This window comes from Limulus polyphemus, unplaced genomic scaffold, assembly GCF_000517525.1.
Source record: "Limulus polyphemus unplaced genomic scaffold, Limulus_polyphemus-2.1.2 Scaffold970, whole genome shotgun sequence".
Taxonomy (NCBI): domain Eukaryota; kingdom Metazoa; phylum Arthropoda; class Merostomata; order Xiphosura; family Limulidae; genus Limulus; species Limulus polyphemus.
The window spans coordinates 229,665-257,639 of record NW_013666580.1 but is presented as its reverse complement, the minus strand read 5'-3'; the positions used below and the strand labels follow the sequence as shown (position 1 = coordinate 257,639).

The following is a 27,975-nucleotide window of genomic DNA, read 5'->3' as shown; positions in this document are numbered from 1 at the left end:
CAAAAGAGACAAAGCATTGTTCACACATTGGAAACGATGATCATTGGAGAGTTCGTGAGGCACCCAAACACCTTCTTTATAGAGTTTCCCATATTTTTTAGTTGCTTACGTTATGTTTCATGAGAGACATGCAATTTCAGAGCCATTTCACGAGTATGTTGCCTTGGGTTAGACTCAACAAGCGTCTTCAGAGCATCAATATTTATTCCAACATGTCGGCCCCTGCCATCACAATTTTTAAGGCCAAAGTCACCTGAACGAAATTTGCTGAACCGTCGCTGACACTTACAAACTTTCAAAACATTTCCAAAAACTTATTTGATATTCTTTGTGGCTACAGAGACGTTGTTTCCTTTCTTGTATTCAAACAGCATTACATGCCGAATATGTGTCTCGCCATGTGCCATCATTATAAGGGATTAGAGTAAACTATACTTTACACATTATATAGGCTACACTACGTGACACTTAGGAGGTTCGTTTAACTATTATGTGATGTACGTTGTTATTTTTTTTTCTTCATAAATTTAAATGCTTGAAAACTCCTTTCAAAAGTAGCATATATTAGAATTTACGACCACAGTTTTCATACCTTTAAAGTTGGTAAGCAAGCTTATCTCATAAGTGTTAATGTTAATGTTATGTGGGATTAGCCTCAAACATCAAATCTGTCTACAGCTATCTCAAACCTCGGTGAAGTGCCTCTAGGTGTAGTATATATTAGATCGGTAAGAAATTAATGTCGCGTTTTGGAACACTTTCATTAACCCCCCCCCTTATGAATGAGAAGAAAGAAGAAATTGTAATATGTCAAACACATTATAACTGAAATCTCAAGTACCGACGAAGACTTTTGCCCAATACGTGGAGTCTCATGGTTGGTTGAGGTATGACAAACGTATTGTTGACATAGTGAAGATTAATGATAGAATGCATGGAATGCTTAGAAATCTAAACTTCCCTTCACCCTAGTTGTGACGTAAGAGGAAAACATGGTATAATTAAATCCAATATCAGAGTTTGTGGCAGAGATGGATAGATCAAATGCTAAATGATTTGTTGCGGGGGGAGAGAGAGGGTGTTCCAACGAAAACCCACCTTCAACGGTTAGACGCCGAAAATTGTACTCAGCCAGTGCTCAAGCTAAAACCTAAACTAAATACTTATTAATAACACTGTATTTAGTGCCTCGTTAAGATATAGTGCAAACCAAGACAAATATTTTTTGACCGTTCCCACCTTCTATTTACTATATCAATTTTCCTAACATTTATAAGTAGAATATGGACAGATACATTTTGACTGAGAACTAAAATTCTCGACACTCAAAATGTTGGAACATCTTTTGGAGAGGATAGGAGGTAATGGCGTATTCTCGAAAAGTGATTATTTAATATTTCAATTAATATATGATATTTCATTTTTTCCGCTATTCACAATTAATGGGGGTTATTTTGAATGCTAATTATGAAAATAGTAAATTAAATTTATTAATTAAAAAGATTTTTCAGTGATTATTTACGTGGTCTGCTCCAAAAATGAAGCATTTATGTTAGTTACATTATTAATCACGTGATCAGTCAAATGATCACTCAGTGCACTTGATTGGTATATCAATCTGATGTAGCTAGTTGTGGAGCCCCGCATTATAAAAGTAATTTAGAATATAATTCATCAAAGATCTCGTTCAGCTCCTTAGGGGTGACACTAAATAGAGCAGGAGTTGATCTACTCTAGTTAATGTATGCCTGTGAGTCTTGTAGAGATATTCTCAAGTTCTTTGTCTTTGACTTTCGTAGACCACCCCATTCAGTGTTGGACTTGTCAGGTTGCACACAATAGAGATGTTTCTCAGGTTTTCATGCCTGGTATGTTCTAATATTAAAACTCAGGTAAAATCTGGTCAACTGTTCTGTATGTTCCATATTACAGCACGAGAAAGAAGACAAGGACACTTGCAGCAACTTCTCCTCGACTCAGCAACACTTTCTGGCAGTCTTTTATCTTCAGTGTTTAATTCGTTCTCTCGGTTATGCCTTTTTATTCGCGGAAAAGGCCAGTTCTTTAAGTACAAAGCTCGAGCTGAATAATTCAAGAGTTCAGAATGAAATAGGTAAATACACTTGTCAGGAGAATAAAAACTCTACAAGAAAGTCATGTGGTCTTGGCACCAAACTTTCTCCTTCAGAATTCAATACACAAAGGCTGAAGATTGTAGTTGCCTTCAGTGCTCATACCAGCAGAATCATCAGCTAAATGCCACCCGTCAATGGAAGTTTCGACCCTTTTAAACTCAGTACTTCCTCGGGATGGTTTTCCAGCAGTGTACTCACGCCACCTCCCGCTGGTGGGCTTGGTCTGCTTTCCAGATGGGCAGGCTTTCTTTACTTCATCTGTAGTCTACCTACTCTTCTGAACACACTTTAGCCATATCCATGATGATCCTGATTCAGTACTGTCCTCTCACCACACTGCTCCTGAATCCCAAGTCTCACAGCATTTATTGAAGCGAAGTTGCAACAAAACCTTGGCAACCAACTTCAAACAGATAGCATACTCCTCTCCATCCTCTATCCTCACAAATAGACCTCAGTTCAACATATTTGGCGAATTCCTGTTCATGAGCTTCCTGGATGTTATCCTCTCATGGCACAGTCAGGTCACCAAAGATCACTTGCTGCCGAATAGCTAACCAGGTAACAATGTCCAGCCTGACGTTTGTGACTGCAATTTCTGGTAGAAAATGTCCACTCCTTCAAAATCTTCTGATATCTTCCAGTCATTTGCACAGAAGAGTGTGCTGCTTTTTCGTGGACTACTGCTGTAACTACCTGGCCCAAGACCCTCTTTGACGAAGGTGATAAACTGTCTGAAAAGAGTCGCTACTTCCTCTTCATTAGCCTTCTGCACTATCTCTCTGACTGCATCAAGAATCACATGGAGTACGTTGTTTTGATGCCAGGTGTATATGCTGCCTGATAAACATGATGAGCATGAACTAAAAATATACTGCAATGTTCCCTTCCTACCATAAGCATGACATACATCTGACTTGTCATCATACCAAAATCATATGTAGATCACCAAAGTCCTCTATAGCACATTCTATGATAAAGTATACTGCTTTACAGATTTCCATCTTATCGAAGCACCGTGTTTGGCCTGACCAACTACTGTGGCTAGCCTTTTTTTCTTCTCAGCCTCTCGAATCTTCTGAGAAACTAATTCACGTCGCTGGTTATCGTCAGCAGATGACCATCATTTATGACTTGGCCACCCAGATTCTGCCTCATTTACTGCTTCTTCAGCAGTCCACTTTCTGTCAGATCTGACATCAGGTTGGGTATCTCTGACCACAGGATCTTTTGAGTCTCTTAGAGTCATGAATGATCTTGTTTTGGATACATTGAACTCCTGTAGAAGAGACTTCACTGGCAACACCAACTTCGTTCAGCATCTGTATAATGCATCATTGTTCAAATAAACGGAAACTCCCATATAGTTGTTTATTTTGTTCTCCATTTCTTCTACATGGCTAATTGCAACTTCATGTACAGTGATCAGTCACGTGATCATTGGCATATGACCATAATGCAGACACCAAAATTTCAACTTTCCTGGTAGACCACACTTATAAATTATTTCCAGACTCTCTTAGCTACCTCCTGAGCTATTCTAGTGCCTTTCAATTCCACAGTATACCTCCATCCAAGGTTCTTCTCTGAATGCTCCTGGGTTGATGGAATATCCTCACTACGCAGCACGAAATGGGTGTTAACCAGCATCCCCTTTCTTAAAGCCAAACTGTGTGGCTTCTTGGTTTTAAACTTTATCCTTCCCCAGTCTATGAGCTCTTGAAACTTAAAAAAAGATTGCTATGCTGCCTTTTCACTTGTAAGCTCTTCTCCTCCATGGAATGCTATCCCTAGACCAGCCTTCTTAGCAGCTCTGATGATTATTTCCATTTCAAGGACAAACAGGATGAGAGATATGGTGCATCACATTGGGATACCAACTTCAAGGTTCACCCAGCTGGTTTAATATTCTCTGGTTCTAAAAGTTAATGTAGTATTCAATTATGAAATCCTCCACTTTGTTAGAAATCTAGAAGAAGTCTATAGCATAGACAATCAATGCATGTGATACAGATCGATAAGAACTGGCAAGATAAAACTATACCACACTCGGATCTCTTTGCTTCCTGAATGGTATGGCATATCATATTTGTATGCCCAAACACCCTGGAAAGCCTGGTATCTCTGCCTTCTGAACAGAAATGTTAATTTGTTATTATTCCAAACATGATCTTGCCTTCCTCATTGAGCAGCGAAATTAATCGAAACTGTCTGAAGTTGCTTGTACCTTCTTCCTTGGGAATGTACACTCCCACAGCTTCATTCCATGAAGATGGACCTCCAAACAACTTTCAGCAGTCTTCAAAGAAACTTTGAAATCCACTACACTTCTTGTACACCTTATATGGTACTCCATATGGGCCTGGAGGAGAAGCTGCTCTTGCTCTCATAATGAACCTCTCAACCTCCGCCAGTTTGGTGGTTTCATTATGTCAAACTCTATGCCAGGTCTCTCCGGAACCAGTGTATTCTGATTTCCATCAGAGTAAGTGCATTTGAGGTGATTTTGCAGCTGCTCATGGGGAATATCAAGCTCACTACTCTTACTCTCCTCAAACAGCTTTTTCATGAACTGGTGGGGATTGTTGACAAAACTTTCCTTTGGCACTCTCTCCTCTTCCTTTTACATTTTTATTGCTCAATATGTCTCAGTGTTTTCCACTTTTTCCAGTTCTTTCAATCTTTGCCTCGAGCCTTTAATTCTCTTCTGGTGCCTACTTGGTATATGCTCGGGCTGCTGTCTCTTGCATTCTAGAATGCTAAATCTCACTTTCCGAAAGTTATGGATCACGTCATCCATCACTTCTTACTTCCCTTTTGATGTTCCTTTCAAGGTGTTCTCAAGCACCATGATAATGTTCTCGTCGAATTCACACCATGCATTTCCCTCATTCATAGCAGGCCATTTCACTTTTGCCTTCATCTCACTATTTACTACATCTTTTTGCTGATTTTGCCTGGGAACTGTAGTTAAACACCTTTCCTGGCCTATCTCCCATGTGTCCTGGACGTTGATAGTTTCCTACCTGATGATGATGGCTGGTTATTCTAAGCTTAAATCTGTTGAATCCATCCATATAGATCTATCATCCTCACCCCCCTCTCGGAAGACCATGAGGGTATATTTTCTTTATAGACTTTGAAGCTTTATAAACTGGGTGCTCATAAGAATTGGTGCCCAGACTGCTAATCCATGCATCCCTGATGCTAGTCTTTCTTAGCAGTCGGCTGTCTCTACAAGCTGTCACCAGACTATTCCTATCAGTCACTGGTATCGATAATACTAGAATTCAATACACAAAGGCTGAAAACTGTAGTTGCCTTCAGTGCCAACACCAGTGGGATCATCAGCTAAGTGTCATCCGTCTTTGGAAGTTTCATCCCTTTAAAACTCAGTACTACCTCGTAGTGGTGGGCCAGCAGCATACTCACGCCACGTCCCACTAATGGGCTTGCTCTGCTTTCTTTGCTTTATCCGTTCACTTCATAGTAATTCTGTACTGTACTCAGATGCACTAATTTCCCACTGACTAGTTGGTTAGGAAACACTGAATAACGGGAAGCTCACCAGATAATGTGTTCCAGAACAAAAACTGGAGTTATATTAACCTGAACTGAATTTGACACAAAGAAAGAAACTGGACACATGTTAAACACAATAAAACAATCTTTATTTCAAACATAAAACAATCAAATTAAATAAATAAGTGTATAGTGTTTTGCCTTTACTGGAGAAACTGTGTGCTATTGTTAAATATGAAAATCTGTAAATATTGAAATCTTTCTATATCTTGTTCAAGAATAAGAGAACAGTCATTGTAATGAAAACAACAATGTCATTCTTCTTATGAAACAGTCGCTAACGACTTGACTGATGGTCACTTTCAGATCCAAATATGCATTGTTTTATCAATGGGGCATCGTCTGACTTATCAGTGAAAAGGTCCACTGACGATTTCAGAAGTAGTATGTTTTATCATAAAGTAATCTTTGCCATGATAAACTGTATGTTTTAGTTATTTAGTCTTAATACAAAATGTTGGTCAATATAACCACTAAATTCCTCTCATGCTATTTACACACGGAATGTAGGTACTACCTTGACCAACATTCCATATTAAGACTGTTGAAAAAAATTGATATTTTGTATATATTAAAGGCAATCAAAATTATCATTTCTTACCATGGGGACCCTCTACTTTGCGAGAGTTATCTTCTTCCACTTTGGCTGAATGTGTTAAGCAATTCATCTTGTTTGTCTGTTTCTCTGTGTGAAGTGACACTTTTCATCTCATTGATATCACATCCCATGTCACTTATACTCTCGCCTCTGATTGTCAACATACCCTGGTTGAAATTTTTGCAGTTAGAGATGTGGATGACAGAAGACATCTTTGTGTCACATACTTGCATCACATTGTGGTTTTATCTCTTTGCAGTTCCCATTCTCAAATGTTCCAAGAGTCTAAGGAAGTGAGTTGTTAATAATTTATTGACATTACAGGTTTGACTTTTACCCCTCACAGTGAATACTTCTTTGCCTAAAACACTGCACTGAGAAGGGGATAACAGAAAGTGTTAATCCCATCTATCTCTACTCAGTGCCCATTGTTGAGATGGTGTTTTCTGTCAAATTGCTTTGACAGTATCGTACTTTATTAGTTCCAAGCTGTACAGAAAAAAAAACAGAAGTGGCTAAACCACTCCACAAGATAGCTCCTGCTGTCCTTATTTGTAATAACCCATTGCACAGTCTCTCAGTGAGTAACCTTATGCAAAGGAAAATATTCCTGTTCAGTCCATAATATCTCTCTGGTATTCTTCCCTATGTGAATTCCTCCATCCTGATCTCTTACAGTGGAGTATGGAAAACCCATTATTTTCCAGTAACAAGCTACTGGAGAGGTTTATGTGGAGAATTCCGCTTTGGGTTGACATAATCCAATTAATATGGGACTGAGTAATACAGTGGCCACCCCTAGTACTAAGAACCAGACCATTTCTAGTTGTTGTGACTAGGCAGATGGGTCTTAAGTTCTCTTTAAGATACAGGTCTGACATGATTTATCCCTGAACCTACATATTTTTTTAAGTTTATTTTACATATTACTCACATAATGTACGACATATTGCCTTAACCACACTTCTATGGTCAGCTAACTCACTGGGAGATGAGCAGCCTACACATTACACCTCCATTTACGACACTTTAATAAAGAGAGGGAGGTTTATTTGAATGAACGTTTCTGAAAACCACCAATACTGGATGAAGAGTATTCCTGCTGGAGATGGGTATGGTCACTAACCTAGTGTTGCTTTCACTCCCCCTAGTAGGAGATAGATTCTATGTGTTTTCCCTTTCTGTCACTGTAGTCTCAGAAAAGAGCACATCTTTTACATCTATTTCTTTACACCAGCCACACCATTATCTTTTCAGTATGGGATTCTAACTAGGGGATAAGAAACATATTGTATACCTGCACACCAAACTTATTCAATATCGTGTTCTAATAAGGTCAAACAATGATTGAGTTGTATAGGAAAATGTGTTGTGTACTATATTCAGATTAGCAATATTACTTATTCATAAAGAATAGTTAACAATTACAAAATGGAATTAATGAACATAGAAAATGTATACTGTTTACAACACTTTCTCTGTTTTCGTAGAACTATTACGTCGTAGCCGTCTGTCTGGTGTCGAACTATAATTTCAACCCTCTCTAAGATAGCTGGTCCTCTGGTGACAAGCTGTGGAACTATGACGTCATGGCTGCCTGTCATTGCGGCCTACCAATGTGTCCCTAGCAACGTGCCCTTTGGCATCATCCCCCTCCCCACCCTGAATCCGACACATGTGTAGTGCCCTCTGGTGGCGAGCCATACAAGAACTTCCCTAACTAGTGATGTCGCATGTTTTCTTCTTCCATCCTAGTATTATATTTTTTTGTATGAATAACTAGGGCTTCTCGGATATGCAGTCAGATCTATTTATTTTAAATTCAGATTCAGAGAAAATACACAATTTGCCTTTAAATTCGAAATTATAAATTTTATTCAAGTCTGAATACCAGATTATTAACAAGGCTCTCAAGGAGGCTACTTTATCATGATGTAGGTTTAGGATCATACCGTTTATCATCATATAATTGATTGTTTCCTGTCGTAATAGTTCCATTTTTAAACATTTAAACTATTCCATGATAATCTCCACCTGTCATTTATTCAATTCACTGATAGTATAGTACAGTAAATCTTACATTCTTAACTAAATACTTTACAGTGGTCCACAGTTTGTCTATAACCTTTCAAGCGGGTCCTGAACTGAACTTAAAACGGTTCATAGTTTGTCACTACCTTATAAGAGTAAATTTGTGGTTGTCGCTCAGTCAGTGAGTCCTTAACTGAATAATTTTCAGTAGTCTTCAGTCTGTCACTAACTTATCTGACTAGGGTGTTGCTTCTTTTTCGGTTAAAGACCCCTTAACTGAATAATTTACAACAGTCGAATGGTCCACAGTTTGACGCTATCTTATCAAACCATTATTGTAAGCCAACTCACTCCCAATCTACTTCATAAGCGTGTTATGGATTCCGTACTCGCACAATTAATGTTAGCTTTAAATTCGTAAAGAGAAATACGAATTTTTCTCGTGTATCGATTTAGAAATAATTTAACATTTCACCTGCGTTACTAGAGGTATAAACGCAAACTGAAGGGGAAATTGTGGATAAACTCTGCTGATTAAGGCGTATTAATTTACTGACGTCACTTCTTATAGATTAATTGCTCTAACATCATAAATGTATTTTAACAACCTTTAATTGATATAGTAGATAAAAACAGATTAGTTTTGTATTAATCTCTAGTAGCTCTGTAGTTTATAACTAATTCATTCAGTTGGAAGATTATTATCATCAACTTTAAGAAATTATATTTGTGTATTATTTTTAGGCAGCCATCTTTAGAAAATTTACTTTCAGTAAACGGTTTCTGTGTGGAGGAACACTAGTGAACACTCGCTACATATTAAGCGCTGCCCATTGTTTCGTTGATCACAACAGAAAGATGTAAGTAGTTTACTAGTTTTGCTACATTTATGTAAGTATGTTTGCTGCTTAACAAGCTGTCACAGACCTGTCATGTGAACGTTTATATTTTGTTAATTTTTATCAGCTAAATATTTCTGACAGGTTCAAGCTTACAAATTGTAATTGGCAATCCAGAAATCATCGATGTAAAAAATATATTACAAATTGGTAAGAACATCTGACGTGACAGGAACGAATATGTGTCAGAAAAGTAGAAGTAAAGAAGTCATATAATAACTTGTTTATTCATTAGCGTTTTCTTACAAAATATCTGAAGTAGTAATTTTACACGTTTTACTAACTTTTGATTACAGTCCTGCAAAATTTCTTTTCGTTCGCTTGGAATCGAGTAAGTTGGACCTTTCCCTGGTAAGTGAATCAGACTACAATGTTGCCGAAGTCATGGTTCACGAAAATTATGACAGTCAACGCTATTATAACGACATTGCCCTCTTGCGGCTTACAGAAAACACTCATCATGGTACTCCAGTTTGTTGGCCCACGCCAACAATTTTGGGCAGTGCAGATATTTCACCAGGAACCTTTGCTACTGGTACTGGCTGGGGGGATCTGGCTTTTGGTATGTTTTTTTTATCATACTTGAAAGCATTTTGTATTTATGTTGTACGATTTAAACGATTATCAGTGTTTTCTGTTTAAAATACACAGGAGTTTTGATAATTTTTACATTTTCCAATAAAATATTTTACTGTCATTTTTTATAAGGTGGACGATCACCTGAAGTTCTTCAAGAAGCTCACATTCCCATCGTATCAAACATCGATTGTAAGGCCGCCTATCGGAATTTTAATGCAAAAGCCTTACCGCATGGGATTACTGAACAATTTATATGTGCTGGTTACGAGAAAGGAGGAGTAGATGCATGCCAGGTTAGGTTTATCTTTCAGTTCTTCTTGATATGAATTAGGAAGGCAAATATTTTAAGTTTAGAGAATAATTAATATCATTCTGATTTTTTATTTTCATACTCATAAAGTTCACATTAGGGACAGCAGTAGCGATCCCTACGTAGAGATGTGTCTGGTTAAAATTGGCGGCCTGTACATCTAGAGTTTGAATGTTATAGTGACACATGATAATTATGTATAGGTTGCACATTTTATATGAAAAAAAAAAACACAACAAAAACGTTTCGTTACGGAATTAAGTAGACTGTAAGTTTTGTTTGTTTTGATCTTCATAGTTAAGCACAAAGCTACACAATGGGCTATCTGTGCTGTGCCCACCATGTGTATCAAAACACGGTTTTTATCATATACATCCACAGATTTACTACTGTGCCACTGTAGGGGCAGGCTAGCAGAAAGTGCGGTAGCGACCCGTATGTAGGGATGGGTCCACTTAAAAATGGCGGCCTGTACATTGAGTATAATAGCTGGACGTCGGCAAAATTCAGCCAGAGGGATAGAGACGAAAAGTCCTTCACTAATCAAGTACAAAACAGTCTCTAAAATTCGGCTAAACTCCCTTGACGACTAGAAAATGGTCCGCAAAAACATCAATTTAATTCTCATTCTTTCATCTTCTCCGTCATCAGTAACTCGTAAACTACAGTGTGCATACAACCAGCCTGCAACCAACACTTCACTATTTCCTAGGATGTGCCTTTTCATACCTGGATCAGCAAGTTATCCAAGATAGGTTAGTTACCCCCAAAGTACTAATCACGGTCTCTGGTCAGTAAGCCATTATGTACGTTATAGGAAAGTAGATAATCTACCTTATACTCGTTACCGCTCCGCGCAGTATCCTGGTCATGACTTATCTTACTTCAAGAAGTAACGTCTATAGATTATATTAGGCTCCTTATAGAATGGAACTGAATAAGTTGGTGAAATGGTAGCTTCCACCTAGCAGCTACAGTCTCCCTATAGAATAGAACTGAATAAGTTGGTGAAATGGTAGCTTCCACCTAGCAGCTACAGTCTCCCTATAGAATAGAACTGAATAAGTTGGTGAAATGGTAGCTTCCACCTAGCAGCTACAGTCTCCCTATAGAATAGAACTGAATAAGTTGGGGAAATGGTAGCTTCCACCTAGCAGCTACAGTCTCCCTAGAAACCAAGTTTTCGACTCGTAAAAAGTGCAGAGACCAGTAACAAATATTTCATCCCCAAATTGTTGGAACGTAGGTATATAATAAAATCAAAAACTAGAGAGTATTTGGGATGTGTGGAAGATCTGCATCACCCATTCCTGCACTCCACCACCTAATGTATATATGCATCCACCCTGTAAGTGGAGTGTATATAACAATGGATGTACCAGAACGTGGTTCACACCATATTATCAGAAAATCACGCTCCGTACTATACAGTTGTAGATGCGATATAAGACTGACAATTAAATAAATTCAAGAGGTTTGTTGGTTGTTATAGACTAGTTACTTTCCCTAATTAGTTTATCCGTTCAAAATTATTGATTGTCAGCGAAGATAGTTTTATATCTTTGCTCGAATATCTGATACACATCAAATTCATCAATATTAAATTTTAGTTCACAGTTGATAATTTTCAAGAAAACAGACTCAAGTAATTTTTTGTTTGAAAGAGTTTGTGCTGAATTTTACAAAATGTCTTAAGTCAGTTTATTTGTATTTAATTTTGATTAACATTTTTAAAAAAATAAAATTAATACAATTACCTTTTCTAAATTTATAATTCAAAACACCTTTTTCAATGGACGGTAATTCAAAGAAATCGTATTACATATCTTTAAACTTGTTATTTGCTGTCAAAAAATAAATATTCTAAGTTAGTTATTAAAAAAAAATCATACACTGTACATGATAACAGATGAATGTCTTACTCAGTATCTTTTACTTCGAGGTTTGTCAGTTGTAATTCTGTTTCGTTTTTTAAATTATCGAAGCCTAATACTACCTTTAATGTTTCCTATTTTGTTTTTGCTTTATTTTAGCGAGATTCTGGAGGCCCTCTGGTGGTATCAGGAAACGGCGGATACGCTGTTGTAGGCATAGTTTCGTTCGGTTATATGTGCGGCGAACCAGGTTTTCCAGGTGTTTACACACGAGTATCTCATTTTCTTCCATGGATAGAAAAAACTTTGAACACCATGTAGCGTGGTCGAGTGAGGCATTTTGTCATTTTATTGATCCTATAAATACCACATAAGTTTTAAAACTTTCTTCCGAGAAAAATAAAGTTTCATTGGCTTAGATGTAATGTGTCGATCAATGCAAATGCTCATAACCTTAAGCATTATTCATTGAAAAACTTCTTAAAAAGTAAGAATGAACAACCTGTACTATCCTCCTCTATCCTCATTTCCTTCCAGCCAATAGGGCTGACTAGTAAGCAGAGTGTTAGTCTATATCTTCAGTGATGAAGTAAAGCTTTAGAGAAGATGTATATTTTTCAGCACTGGAAATGATTCCGAAACGGGAACTGAATGTTATGAAATGATTCTCGTCAACTGTTCAAAGCTATTTAAACAACTTTGAAGGTAAGTGATATGTCAAAAGAGAACTATCTTCAAACAAATTTTTTGACTAACTAAAAATTGAGTAATATTTCAAGATGATCACTACCATCTGGAGGAAGAACATATATTGTGAGCAGTGACACCAGATTTACTGAGACCACATCAGTATCAGGAGTTGTAGCAATGATGCTACTAATTTGTTGGTTCTTCTGGTTAAGTGTGACAGGTGATTCTTCTAGTGTTAATGTTACAAATCGTCTTTGAGCCCTCTATCTTATGGCAGGTGTTACAAATGATTTATTTCCATATCTTACAATTGGAGTTTACAGTAAGTGTATAGTCCTTATATCTGAGTGGTTTCTCTTTTTTAAAGGTGGAGCTTCAGTTCATTTATAGCATTTTTATTATCCACAGTTATGTATTACTCGTAATTTTTAGCACTTAAATATTTTATAGTGACAAAGTACCTTGTTCTTTTCTCTACTATTAGGGTTTCAGCTTAATCTAACTATTTCTTATTTCTGTGTTTTTTTTTCAAGTAATTCATAATTTATTTATTTCCTAGTATTGGTAATGGTTTCTCGTTCTTCACATTATATATTTTTAGGGTGTTATAATTATTTTCTTGATTTATTTTTCAAAGTTTTTTACTTTATGATGTAAATTATACAAATAATGAGTCTTCTGGATAGTACGTAATTCTTTCATATTCGAGTGTTAAATTTTACACGTGATTCGTAGTTCTATCTTTTTCCATTTTTGATGTCTGAGATGATCTTTTGAGTTAAGTATTATTATTTTGTAGTTTTAAACCTTACGTAATATTGTAAGCCATATTTTGATAACTTGACAAAGAAATAACGTTACAACAAAACGTTTATTCGTTCTTCTGCCTTCTGTGTTTAAGATATTGTTTTTGTTTCTTCTCTTAGAAATTACAATTCATTTTTTTTTCTGTCTTTTGGTGCTGTTTTTTTACGGATGATTTGTTACCTGCTAATTTTTACAGTGAGGACTTTTCGTTCATCCTTAGTACTGGTGTCTCCTACTGGTAAACAGTGATATCTTGACTCATTTTATGGGGGATAAATTCTTAAGATGCACGTTTAATAAACATTTCTCATCCTGTAATATTCTATGGACGAACACCGTAGAGGTTCTGTTCAATAAATAAGCCCGAGTTGTTATTTAAAATATGACTTCCAAGATCTCGAGTTAGAGTACATGGAAGAGACAAAAGAAAGAAAACTTTTAAATCATGAGATTTTGATTTTCTATTATTCAACGTGGAGGCTCTGCTGAAACTTTATTAAGTTTTATGCAAACATGACATTATCTTCATTAAATACTTATTATTATCCCATACCGTAACACTTTTATATAAGTTTAGGTGGAAATACAATGAGAGAACAAAATATTCATAAGCAAATTTCATAAGTGAAATAGCTTCACGTAGTGACTGTAGAAGGCTGAAGCTACAGAGTCGTATCATACAATAACACTATAGTAAGTCAGACTAACACTGCATGTTAAAATAGGCAAAGTCGCAATTGATGGACACTTCAACGCTCTTTTGTATTTGTGACGTTAATAATTATTTTAAATAAACAACTAATCGAAATGCCCTGGAATATTGTTGACACTGGTTTCATCTTCAGACTTGTTTCATGGACTTTATAATTCGCTTTAATTAGCATAAAACAAATATAATATGCTCAAAGTTAAGAAATGGCTGAAAATCACAAATAAAGCAAAGAAATTACAATTCAAGAAAACGACGAATCATGTGTCAAAATATATGATGGTATATCACATAAATTGTAACAAAGATGGCTAACGTAAAATCTTCGAATGCACAATAGAAACCAGATATGATAATAAGCAATCAACAGCACAAATCAAAATAATTTACTTTAAATTGACAATGTAAAATGTGTTTAATATTAAACTTAATTAACAGCAGTGGTTTACGAAAATGTTTATACACAATAGAAACTCAATATGTAAATTATTTACATTATTTATATGTAAACTCTTGGGCTACTCTTTTACCAACAAATAGTTGGATTTACCGTCACATAACGCCCCCACGGCTGAAAGGGCGAGCATGTTTGGTGTGACCATACACAATAGAAACTCAATATGATACTAAACACAGATATTTATAACACGTAACTAACAATACACAATGGCGAATGTAAATGATAACATTATATTACAAATTTAATTATCATAGTTATGTGCACAATGGAAACTGTAAATGATCATCAGGATAAAACGGTGGTGCTTCAAGTTAATGGCAAATAATTTGCTAAAGCTTCATACGATCTTTAATTGATGGAAATTAACTCTAAAGCATAAACGCATTGGATACATTAAGAGACATTTTATTTGACTAACATAAACTAAAACTTTTAATCTGCTATCAATTACTACTGTAACAACAATGTTTTATGGATACGTTTTAATTCGACAATATTAGAAACATCCTTCAAGACAATCCTTACACTTACTAAAGCTTAACTTAATTAAAATATTAGCTAGAAGAAGAAAAATGTCCCCAGTGTTTTGCACGCGGACTTATACCTCTAGAAACCGGGTTTCGATACCCGTGGTAGGTAAAGCACAGATAGACCTTTGTGTAGCAAGAAAAAAATACGTTTAAAACAAACTGACTGGTCTTTCATAGATTGTTTGTAATTAAGCACAAAGCTATACAATGGGCTATCTGTGCTCTGCCCACCACGAGTATCGAAACCCGGATTCTAGCGTTGTAAATCCGCAGAAATACCGCTGTGCCACTGGGGGGGGGGGGGCGGTCTTTCATAGAAATTAATTATCGCGCAAGAAATATTACAGTAACAAAAGGGTAAAAATGTATATGTGAAAAATATCTCGTATTGCACACAAAATGAGCTTAAAGAGGTTATTAGAAAAGTTTACATACAATTTATAAAGAACTAAGCAGTGACAAAACTACAATATTAAGAAGCACTTGTTTGATATATTAGAATTTTTTAAAAGTAAACCAAGAGATGGCGGTTGGGAATGAAATTTGTTCAATAATAATCTAGTATGGACGTTGAAGTTGCATTGACACCGATGTAGCCCATACAAGAATATATAACACATCTTGATTTTTTTAAATTATAACTATATGGTTAGTGATGTTGAACAAATTATGTTTCTATTTCAGTAGGTTTCATCAATACTGTTTGTTTGTTTATTTGAAACAAGATTTCCAAAACCAAAATCATTATGCCTATGCGTATATCAATTATGTATGTTAGTGAACCTTTGTATATTTGCAGTCAAGTAAATAGCTACACAATTGGCTATGTCCTTTGCCCACCACAGGTGTCGAAACTCGATTTATAGTGTTAGATCATAAAAATAAAGACTAGGTTCTGGTCATTTGGACTTTTCAAAAGTAATACGTTGATGATATTTATTTTTGTTTTTAGTCATATATTGTATTATTTTAGTAGTATTGTATGACTTTTATATATGATCGAGTGCTTTATAAACCACTAAACAAATAGCACAGTCGTACAGTTCCCCACTACCCCTCTGGCGACATGGCAAGTGATTAGCAAGTCTTTATATTTGGTTGACAAGTAAAAATTGTCTCTAATTCAAGACTATTTGACACACTTACTCGAATGTTTCAGATAGTATGCAATTGCCGGGCAAAGCTTTGCGCACTACCTTTTCAACGCCGCTACCGCACGAAAAATTCAGCGGCGCTACTGTTGTTGTTATCACGTATATATTAATATAGCAGCGCAATCGCTACAGCTACTTTTCGAACTGAAATTTTCATGATAACTTTGTTTGTGAATGGATAATGTAAGAACGAAAAACACAGATTTATTAGTAAATGATAATACATTATTGCTACAATAACATAATACAGATTTCTCAGAACAGCCTATCCATATTTGTGAATGATGAGAGGAAAGTAGCTACCAACCATACAACCTTCGATACATTAAATAATAGTACTTAAAGAAAACAGCGTTAAAAAGTAAAGAACGTGATGACAAGAATAATAAATAAGCGAATAAGAAATAATACATCTCTAATATTAGGAGTTATTACGTCTCTTATCATTTATTCAATTTTATTATTGTTTTACTTTATTCTTTAATTTCAGCTCTTTTGTTTTTGGCTTCAAATCGTCTTTCCCCTCTCTACAGTTGCATTCGATGAAATGGCTGCATTGAAGTAACTGAAAAGATATTTAAAAGCTGGTGAAGCGAACAAGCTTGATTATATATCTTTTGAAATAAATGGTTCTTTGCTCGGGAACAGTGTTATTTGATCGTTTCTAATTTGGGACGAAATACGTGTAGACTTTGCTCGTTGTTTAAAGCACATGAAGTCTTCTTCGACTTTTCCCACAGTGTTCAAAATGATGAAAAATCACTTAAATCCGCATTTTCTGAACTTTCTTCATCACCGCCTTCCATTTTCTCTGAAACTTATTAATCATCATTAGTTTTACGGTTTCTTTCTTTGCATCCGAACTAATCCAAATAACTTTAACACATGGTGAAAAGTAGCTGCGAGAACGTGATCCTCATTAACAAAGGCAGCTTCAAAGTGTTTCTGAATCTCTGAACTCAAAGCATTAACAAGTAGTTTGCAAGTGTTGAGTAGTTTACCAAAAAGATCTTTCAGTTTTATCAAATATACGGTAAGTGTTGGTAGAAGTAGTCCCATATAAACATTAGTTTCACTGTGAAGTAAATCCAACGTGCGTGGTACGGGTGATATGACGATTAAGTATCCTGTGATGAAGTTTATATCCGAAAGGTTGAAACAAGGATACCCAGCTCATTACACACTTAATTGACTGAACCGTCTCTCTCCATACATCGAATTCAACCACGTAGCACAAAACGCTCACCCAGTTTTTTGTTTTATAAGGTCAACTGCTACAGTGCTGTGGTTCTGTTTATTCTGGGCCTTCGCAAATACCGATCAGGACACTTGCTTGAATGTACCAAAGCCTTTTTACATCACTAGTTGCTACTAAATGTAGTGTATGTGTTGCACATTGAAGATGCTTGGGGAGAAAGCAAACGTCACTGGACTAATTTTCTTGTTCTTCATAACTTGACACGAGTGTGCTATGCTCTGCTTTGGAATCACCTGCATCATTACTTAAAAGTTCAGCCCCTAATTTAGTGGAGAAGATACTGCAAAAACAAATAGTAAAATATAAAAAGAAGTGTGTATATGATGTGTGGTATTGTAGTAGTACCATCTTGGTATGTTATTGACGTATTGGCATGATATAATAATTATAATAACAATAGTTAAATTTTTTGTACATTGTTCCTCTAGCCGTTGCCAGCCATTCAAAGCACCTGTCGCTGACCAGTCTATACATTAGTCGAAAGTCAGGTGAGAGAGAGTGAGATGACTTTAAAAGATCTGACAGACTTTACGTATTGCAGCTCAATAGGGAAACTGTTCTCTAGCCTAGGAGCACAGACAGAAAACAAAACACAATCACCAAATTATGTATGTGCGTGAGAGAAACAATATCAATATTATTTCTTTCTCAATTGGTGCTCTTGTTCTTATTCTCTCTATTTCCAGGCTCTCATACTCTCATTTTCTTTTTTCTCAATGTGTGCTCTTATTCTTTCTTCCTCTCCTCCTCTAACTTATATTGACGCTCTTCTCTCTCTAGTTATTGGTTTCATTTATTTAATAACTCTCATAGAATTTAACACTCGAGCTATACTTAAATTCAAACAGTTGTGTATATTTAAAAACGTACTTTATTTAACTCTCTCACTACAGGCATATTTTCTCCTCATGTCACGAGGTTTAATTTGATTAAACTACTTTATTATCATAGTATTTGAAGAAATATAGCATAAAAACGTAGCTAATAATCCATAATTTATTAGTACAAGCTTTAAGTTCTTAAATCTATAAATTGAAGCGGTATTTTAAAATATTGTGAATTTTCCCTAGTGTGAGAATTTCTCTCTAGGCATCCCCTCATCTTTAATTTATTCATCAGCCCTACAAGAAGCACAAAATTCAACGTAAATTACTCATTATAATTCTGTCGAGTCAATATGTAATCCGGACTCCTCGGACAAAGGCCTTTCTAACCATACGAGATTTGTAGCATTTCATCGAGAAATGTATGAGAAAAGGTCTGAACAGAGAGACATACGCAAGTGTATTATTTATACAGATGAAGAATAATATATATTATTCATTGCTGTAACATGTACTGATAAACAAAATATACTATAAAAATATTGTAATTAATCTGAATTAAACTGAATGTTGAGCCCATTGTCAGTAGTGATCTTGGGAATCTTGTTTTGAATGCAATATTTGATGTGAATTTCTTTCATAAGTGTGATTGCCAGTGAGACATTGGCAAGCTAGTGCTGCGTAGTCCCTCTTTAGGCTTTCTGGTTCAATCCAATGTCCAGATAGGATTTGTAAAAATACACAATACAAAGCTAAACAAGTGAATGCAAAACCATACACGTTCACTGTAAATACTATGCTGAAGCTCATTTCAAGTGTCATACTATTGTTAGATGTTTTAAATTTGAGAAACAACAATGGTAAACTGAAAAATGTTAATTTATTACAACTTACCTGTGGTGGCAGCTCCAACAGTTGGCTGAGGTCGCGAGCCACTCTACTGTGCTAAGCTTCTCTTTTTTATGGGCAAATTTACCGTTAATTGCGACTTAGTTAGAGTAATGCACGCGGAGACCATAACTTAATAAAGATATATATATTATTAGAGCCATGTGAATAGAGATATTTTTATCACTAAGATGTTCTTACTAATTCAACAAACATCACAGATCATCGTGAAGTATATATTGTGAAATTCGTCCTCTATCAAAATCAAGCAACAGTGAAGATTGCGACACTTTACGTAATTCAAACAACATCAAAGAACCTGGTGGATTATGAGCCCTACAAGACACTACGTAATCCAATAAACATTATTAACTACAATAGAAGAAATATGAATTATCTGTCATATCAGTTACTTTATTCTGAATTTAACAAATTACGAAATTTAGGAGGGTATAGGCAACTTTACGTTTAATAATTATTTCATTTATTATTACCATAGTTTCGCCAGTAAAGGCATCATCAGGTAGAGAAAGACTGAACTACCTTCTAAACAGGTATATAAATATTTACCAAAAGAACTGAATTCGTTTTTATACTAATGTTTGTTTGTTGAATTTCCAGATTATTTAGTTTTTTAACTTTTTCACAACACGCAAATATTTTGCAGTTTATTCCCTATTAAATTGGTATGTAGATTCCAGAAGGTGAGATGCAAAAGTTGAGTCCTTTTTACTCAATTTCCAGCTTCTTGAATGTTCTGTCTGACCTACATATACACTATTAAAGTATTGACGTATTAATTGGTAACCACTACTCTGTTTGGATTTTTCTTGATTGTTACAGAACATTTTGTATGAATTGTTTGTACAGTAAAAGACCGGTCCGTAGATTTATCTATTTATTCTGCTATATATTAAAGTTCGTTTTAATGTAACCTTGTTATTTTTATGAGTATAATGGTAAGTACCTTTAAACAGTTTATAGTTAAAATTTATCAATGATTTAAATCTATCTTTATTTAATTGTTAAGAACGATAAATTATTCTTACACAGTGTTACTGATATAACGATATTATGAGGTGGGTTATCGAGTGTAACCTATATAGTGTTATCGATTGTTACCTATGTAGTGTTATCGATGTAACCTATATATAGTGTAATCGAATGTTACCTACATAGTGTTACCTCTATAGTGATGGTAAGAGGTGTTTAGTGATTATCCCGTGCTACAGAAGTATCGATAGGAGGAGGTAGTATCCTTTTATTAACCTGTTTAACGGTCATGTTTTATTTATATGTGAATTGTGCTTAAATCTGTCGTTTGGGGTCCTTTTCAGTTTTTAGATATGTTTTTTAGAAGTAATTAAACGAAACACCGTTCAATAAAAATTCTTAAACCAATCAAAGAGATACCTGAATGAAATATAGTAAATCTAATATACATAACTTCGTTATATCAAGGATAAATGTAGCAATCATTTCGACTATATTATTGATGGCTGAAGATGTTTACCTACAGGGAAAAATCTGAAACTATGTTATATGGTTTTCTGGTTAAGGTGGGTAAATATATAAATCTCTATGTTATATGGCTTTCTAGTTAAAGAGGGAAAATCTAAAACTAATTTATGTGGCTTATGAGTTAAAGTGGGAAAAAATTAAGATTATACGTTATGTTGGCTTTTGAATTAAGGTGGGAAAATCAATACTTTAATTCGGAGTTTCGTGCATTGGAAAATAATGACCTGTATACTAATGTATCCACAAAATAAAAAAGCACTTGTCTGTAGCAAGAAGACTGTTGGATTTTCCGCAAAAGTGTATGTATTTGGTATTCAAAGTGTTGTAAAAAAACGAGAGGGATTTTACTAGCTCTGTCCACAAAATCTAATGTTCAACAAACACTACTGCATCTAATAAGTTATAAAAGTAAAGAATCAAATAGTAAAAAGTGGAATATATGTACTCGGTAATGGAAGGTTCACAACATCAAAATAAAATATACATGTTTTATTAAACTGACTGTTTAATTAATGATTCTGATATTTAAACCAAGGTAATGAATCTAAGTTCGAATAAATTTAACTTTGCATTTTATATGATGAATTTATCTCACATACGTATTTCTTGTATATGACATGTTATTCGAAATGCAAAAATGCGTTGTTTATTAGAAAAATATACAGCTTGCAAGTGTTCGTTTAATCTAAAGTAGTGGCAATTTTCATAAGTAACATTATGAAATTCGTATCTCTTTATACATTCGCAAAGCAATAATTTACCAGAAGTTTCAAAATATCGTGAAGCCATTCAGGAAAACTGTTTTTAACTTTATCAATAGGAAACCAGTTGTAATTATTACTAAAATTAAAAGTTTCAACTGTTTTAGCTTCTAAGCCTTTAATTTTTATTTACATTAAATGGGATTACTGATAACAATGAACTGGTTGATACTGGTTCTTTCTTTGACGATATTACAGTATTTGTTTAGGTACTTGCATGATTTAAAAAAAAAAAAATGTTTGATACAAGAAACCAGAACAGTCCGAATCATACTCTAATTTTCTTCCGGGAAGGAACACAAATCTCTCAAACTTCCATAAATAGTGTTTATACACGTTGTCCGAAGGGTTCAGTGTTTTGAAATTAAATCTTAGTTCTTTACTTTAAAGGTGTAATTTAACTGTTATAAAAGTTTGTTTTCACAAATGAAAACAAAGTTATTAACTGAAGAATGATGATATATCTACTATATAAAGAATATAAATATTCGAGACGGAAGTGAGTTGTTTTCTTCATTCTATATAATAACTTTAATTCCACTAACATACTTTAGACTACCGCTCTCACTAACGTGTACCATTATTTAGGTCATACACCATCACGTGATCGGTTTCCATGAGATACACTTTTGTTACTAACCAACAAACTGGTTAAGTATTCTCAACCTAATTGTATGCACATGTTTACTGTGAGACTATTGCTCCAAGAACTGTTGGACTTCAAATCCTTTCAACCTGCTCTTAGTTTCTTCTGTGTTTAAATTTGCTCATCTTTTTAACCTAAAGAAGGTGACTTGGCTTTGCAGAGGGCTCTGAAGGTAAGGTAGTATTCTTTAGAAGTTATTTGTCATTTCTTCCCAGGCCAAGAGTTGGCGGTGGGTGGTGCTGACTAGCTGTCTTCCCTCTAGTCTACGTCTGCTAATTGGAGACGGCAAGCGCAAATAACCCTCGTGTAGCTTTGTGCGAAATTCAAAATCCAAATCTTAATTTTCCAGTTGTTTACTGTACCATGACATGTACGTATTTATAACTCTTATATCACAACATAAAACAAAAACTAATGGTCCTTTTTAAATAGTCCTTCTACGTCACCTTAAGTTCAAAGTTTTCACCTTTAAACTTTATCCCTCTTTGCTCAGCGTCATGTATGTGACTTTACTGTGTAACGTCATAAACAGGTTTTGGGTACAGTATACGTCCTGAATCAGTACAGGATACATCCTTGACTCATTACATCAGGTTATACCATATAAGGTAGGTTAAGGGTTAAAATGAACGCATTAGAAATAATAAAAAAAAACTGAAATGACACACCATCATACTACTATACAAATGATTAAGGAATCAACAAAACATACAAAAAAAATTAAAAAACTCCTGACTAGTTTCAACAGGCCAAAATTTTCACTTTTTAGAGACACAGTAAAGCAGTTTTAATCCAACCCGTGAGAATGAAAAGGTGGGTTCGTCGAAAGTATTTAATAGTTATTTTGTTGTTTTTTCCCTTTTTTTTGTTATCTTAATGCTTTAATTATTTGTACATTATTTTGTTTGTGTGTTATTATTCCTTGTTTTTACTTCTTCTTTATTAAACATTTTTTTTACCCTAAAACAACTTCAAGGTTCATAGTAAAGCATCATGGGAAAGACGGAAGATAGCATAATACTAGAAACTTACGTAATAAGTTTAAAACCTGTTTAACACTTATTAAGTTTCATGTTACATAGATGTCATTGTCTTATCTTTGTGTTCAAGAAGACTGACATTTTTTATTTACAAAGGAATTGATAACTATTGTAAGTTTACTTTTTTACTTATTTTGTACGGTTTATGAAGATTACTATCATTATTTTAAGTAGTTGATATTTGAGCGTGGCACGTGTTTGTATGATGACGAGGAAACCAAATTTTAGACAATAACATTTGGAGACGGTTTGAATGGGAAGTGAAAGAAACTGTATTATAATTATGGGCATAAGCTTGTCGATAGTTGTAGATTTGTAATAAAGTTTCTGTTGCTACCTATTCAAGTCGTCTCCAAACTTTATACGTGTATATCATTGTGTCCTAAGTTTCCACTGTTATATATTCTGTTGTGACCTCTAGACAATTTCATCAGCACACTCTCAAGGTTGTAAAAAATATCAGGAAATTCGAGAATTTCTCTTTCATTTATTACATTTATTGTATCTAACTTGGAATGTTAATATTTCACAATTCAGTTAGTTTTAGGCCTACTATGGTGTCATGATTAGTGCGCCAGGTTACAGATCATTAAGTCCAGGGTTTGAGCCCACGATATGATGTTAAATACTGTACTTTCATTCTAGATAGATTGATTAAAGGTAGACACCGACTAATTTTCCTCTTGACACAGCCACATTAATTGTAAATTTCACCCACTTATGACTAGTAAAGAATAGATTTTATTCAAGTATATTCTGACAGTTTTATTGAATTTTAATCGAACTGTTCTAAATGTAGTTAGGGGCCTCTTTTAAATCGGATATGGGAAGATTGAAATATTTATTAATCTCACTTGTTTGGTCAATGGTCACATATCACAATGATTTTGTGATAGAGCTTATATTTGTTTGGCCCTATTTTTGAATAATTATGTGCTACTTTAGTCAGATCACCCTCATTTTGAGGAGCGTTTCAGAGACTTAAGTTGTAAAAGCAAATATGTGTTGATAGCTTATCTCCCTTGAATATGTGTAATTTCCTGTAAGCTGTATTTTCTGTATTTTCAATATTTCAGTTTAATGCTTGATTGCTAAAAGGAACTTGTCTTTACGCCATGACGATATAACATCTAGAAACTTGTGTAGTAAGCAGAAAACGAGTAACAATATAAACAATAAAAATGAATGAACAAATTAATTTAGTTAATACGTTCTTCTGTTCAGTGGCAGATAGTGAGTGAGACAGTGAGAGTCATTGCGTCAATTTCTCTGGGATTCGATTACTGAGTGAGTTAGTCAGCGTGGTTGTTATTGATCGATAGGAACTTATGCAAATAAGTTTAAGTAAGTTATATATTTACTAGTTTTGGATTTTCTGTTAACGTTGTTTGTGAAGTAAGACCTACAAGTGAACGTAGCTTGAATAAAAATTATTGAAGAAATACATTAATTCGTTACTGTTACGTGAACCTAACTACGCCTTATTTTATGAAATAAACCTCCCCATCGATATAAATCAGATGGTTGATGTAAGTAATCTAAGAATTATGGGATACTGCACTAGAACAGTGATGTGACATAACATTGTGATGTCATCATTATTATGAGTCCTACTGTTTATAGAAGTATTTATTTACTTCCAAATATGGTTAATTTTTATTATTTCACTGGTTTGTGTTTCTTTTGCTGTTCGTGCTCATGTTATCCACTGCAACATTTTTTGGAACCTGCTGTATTACAGATATTTGAGTCTCTGTCGGACATGAATTCACTTGAGTATCACATTGTATGATCATTTAGAAAGAACGGAGCTGGTTGTTCATACCTTATTTTGTACTGATACAAATACGTTTCGGGTAATATAATAAGGTAAAGTTAGAAATAACTTTAATAATTCTATTTTTTCTCAAACTGTGACAATTTCACTCTTTTTAATGATCTGTTCCTGAAACTTCCTTTATTCTGTTATTGTTTTAAATGATAATGTGATTTATACGTTTTGACACAAATGTGTTTTGCAATTACATTCTTAAATCAAAGAAACTTTTCAACTTATCTACATATCATATCCAATTTGATGAAAATGGAATAAATTTTGATTGCATTATAAAAGGTGTGTCAGAAAATTAAATGTAACCAAAAGTAATTGAAGCTATTAATCATTTAAGTGAAAATAAAAAAAAGAGAAGTTTAGGTAAATAAAGTAACTGCATTAATATTAGATGAAATCAAATTTAGAAAACAAATTGTTCAAAATTAGAGAAAGATAGTGAAGCAATATTCAAAGATTGGTAGTTTCTCAGCATGATATTTTATATTGGTTTATCAAACATTTATAAAACTAATTGTCCCAATTGGCCAATAGATTCGAATATAAACACTTATGACTAGAAATGTGCAGAATATTATATTTGTTCTTCTTAAGCTACTGAAAAGAGTGAATATATGGTTAGAAATAATTTTGAGATTTCTAAACAATTTGTAGGATATGATTTGATGAACAAAACTTTATATAAAAGTTTTGACGTTGAGTTTCTGTACACCAATATTCCTGTACCGGAAGCAATTCAAATAACAACAGATTTGAATTTTCAAACTCATGCAAATGTACTAGGGTTAACGAAATCCGTTTGTATTGAGTTATTGAACTTTAAGACTAACTGACCTCATTTCAAGTATTTATGAACAAATAGATGTTGTTGCTACAGGCTCCCATTTAACATAATAAAGACAACAAGGGACCTAGATGTTGTTGCTATAGGCTCCCATTTGACATAACAAAGACAACAAGTGACCTAGATGTTGTTGCTATAGGCTCCCATTTAACATAACAAAGACAACAAGGGACCTTCTAGTTCACCTAGGCCCACCTATACACTAAATTATACTAAACACTAAAAAAAACTTCAAGCAAGCCCTTATCATTCGAATGTTCATCAAGTTTTCGCATAACCTCCTTTGAATCAATTGCATGTACCATATCTAAATACTACCCATTCTAAAGGACAACCACCCTGTTAGAAAGATAAAACAATTTTAGCTGAAAGTGACTCCTACCTTTCCAAAATCTTTCATTTGTATTCACTGATATTACCATTCTCGCCATTAAATACAATAATAAAGATGATGCATCAACCCTATCAATTCCCTTAGCGATCTTAAACACCTCAGAAATCAAGTTCAGTGGTCTTAACTTATCCTCATATGAGAACTTTTCTATCAGAGGTGTCATCTCAATAGTCCTCCTTAAACGCTTTCCAATATTTCGATGTCCTTCCTAAGATAAGGAGCCCTAGACTGAACACAATCCTCCAAATATGGCCTAACCAATGACCTATACAATGACTTTATGATCTCTTTATATTTATATTCACTACTTCTGTAGAACGACGATAACATCCTATTTGCCCCACTACTAGCAACAACTCATTGCTTGCATGGATTAAGAGACTGATGAATTAGAACACCAAGAATTATTCTTCTCTAACTGTTAAGATCATTCTCGTCATAACTATACTCGTAATTCAAATTGTAATATCGTATATTTATTATCTTGCATTTATTATAATTAAGTCATCTGCCATTTATTCACCCAACTCTTCAACTAATCTAAATAATTTTATCAAGAAGTAACATCCTCCTCACAACCAGCAACTACCAAATCTTTGATTATTTCAACAACTCTAAATATCTATTAACTATTCCTTCATCTATATCATTGAGGTAAATGAAAAAGAGAAAAGGCCCCAACTCTGAGCCCTGAAGTATTCCACTCTTGACATTAATCCAGTTTGACTGAACTATGTTCATAACAACTTTTTTTTTCATCTAGCCAATTTTCAATCCAATGAGTCGGCCTATCCCTCACGCCTACAGAGATATGTTGTTTATAAAGACTTTAATCTTGTGAAATGCCTCTTGATAACCCAGATACATCACTCGTATACACACTCGTATACTTATCTACATAAGCAGTAACCTCGTCAAAGAATGTAAAAAGATTAGTAAGACAAGATTTTCCCCTATTTAAACCATGTTAACTATCCAACAAAACATGAAATTTTGTCAAATGACTTTGCAAAGCATCTTTTGTCACACTTTTAAAAACATTACCCACCACTGATGCAAGACCAGTAGACCTATAACTATTGGAACAAATTTTATTTTCCTCCCTTGAAGAGAAGAACAACATTAGCCAACTTTCGATCTTCTGGCAGCTACCCAATATTCCAGGGCTTTAAAAAAACAGCAGCAAGTGGTTCACAAATTTAATCATTGGTAAATATTATTTAGACCAGGAACGTTATCATTTTCTGAACTTTCCAATTTTTTTATTAAGAAGTTCAGAATTAATGTGATCATCTTGTTCTATTTTATTTCCATCTAGCAACTGTTCAGGAGGAGAAATATTTCTCAAATTTTCATTAGTAGAAACTGGAGAAAAGGTAGAATTTAATAACCCAACCATCCAATAATTATAATATATTAGTCTTCCTGTATCATCATTCAAATTATCATCTCTCAAAGGTGCTACGCCAATCCTAACACTTTGCCTACCTTTACTGTATTTGAAAAAATCCTTACTGTAAATTTTCAGTCAAACTTTTTTTTCATATATATATATATCTTCAAATTTCTCGTTTGACCAAATATATATATATATATATATATATATATAT

General features: G+C 34.4%; 1 protein-coding gene across 2 annotated transcripts in view; it reads left to right on the top strand.

Annotated features, from left to right (window-relative positions):
* Positions 1–27,975, top strand: part of LOC106461489 (clotting factor B-like) — a 58,991-nt gene that overhangs the window by 22,713 nt on the left and 8,303 nt on the right. The window contains exons 5-8 of one of the 2 annotated variants that reach the window (XM_013921313.2): positions 9,091–9,206; positions 9,542–9,807; positions 9,954–10,117; positions 12,168–12,428. In XM_013921313.2, the coding sequence (XP_013776767.1) occupies positions 9,091–9,206; positions 9,542–9,807; positions 9,954–10,117; positions 12,168–12,329 (708 nt within the window). In that variant the 3' untranslated portion in view covers positions 12,330–12,428. Of the gene's footprint in view, positions 1–9,090; positions 9,207–9,541; positions 9,808–9,953; positions 10,118–12,167; positions 12,429–27,975 lie in introns of those variants that run through there. The other variant, XM_022388460.1, reaches the window with a different exon arrangement.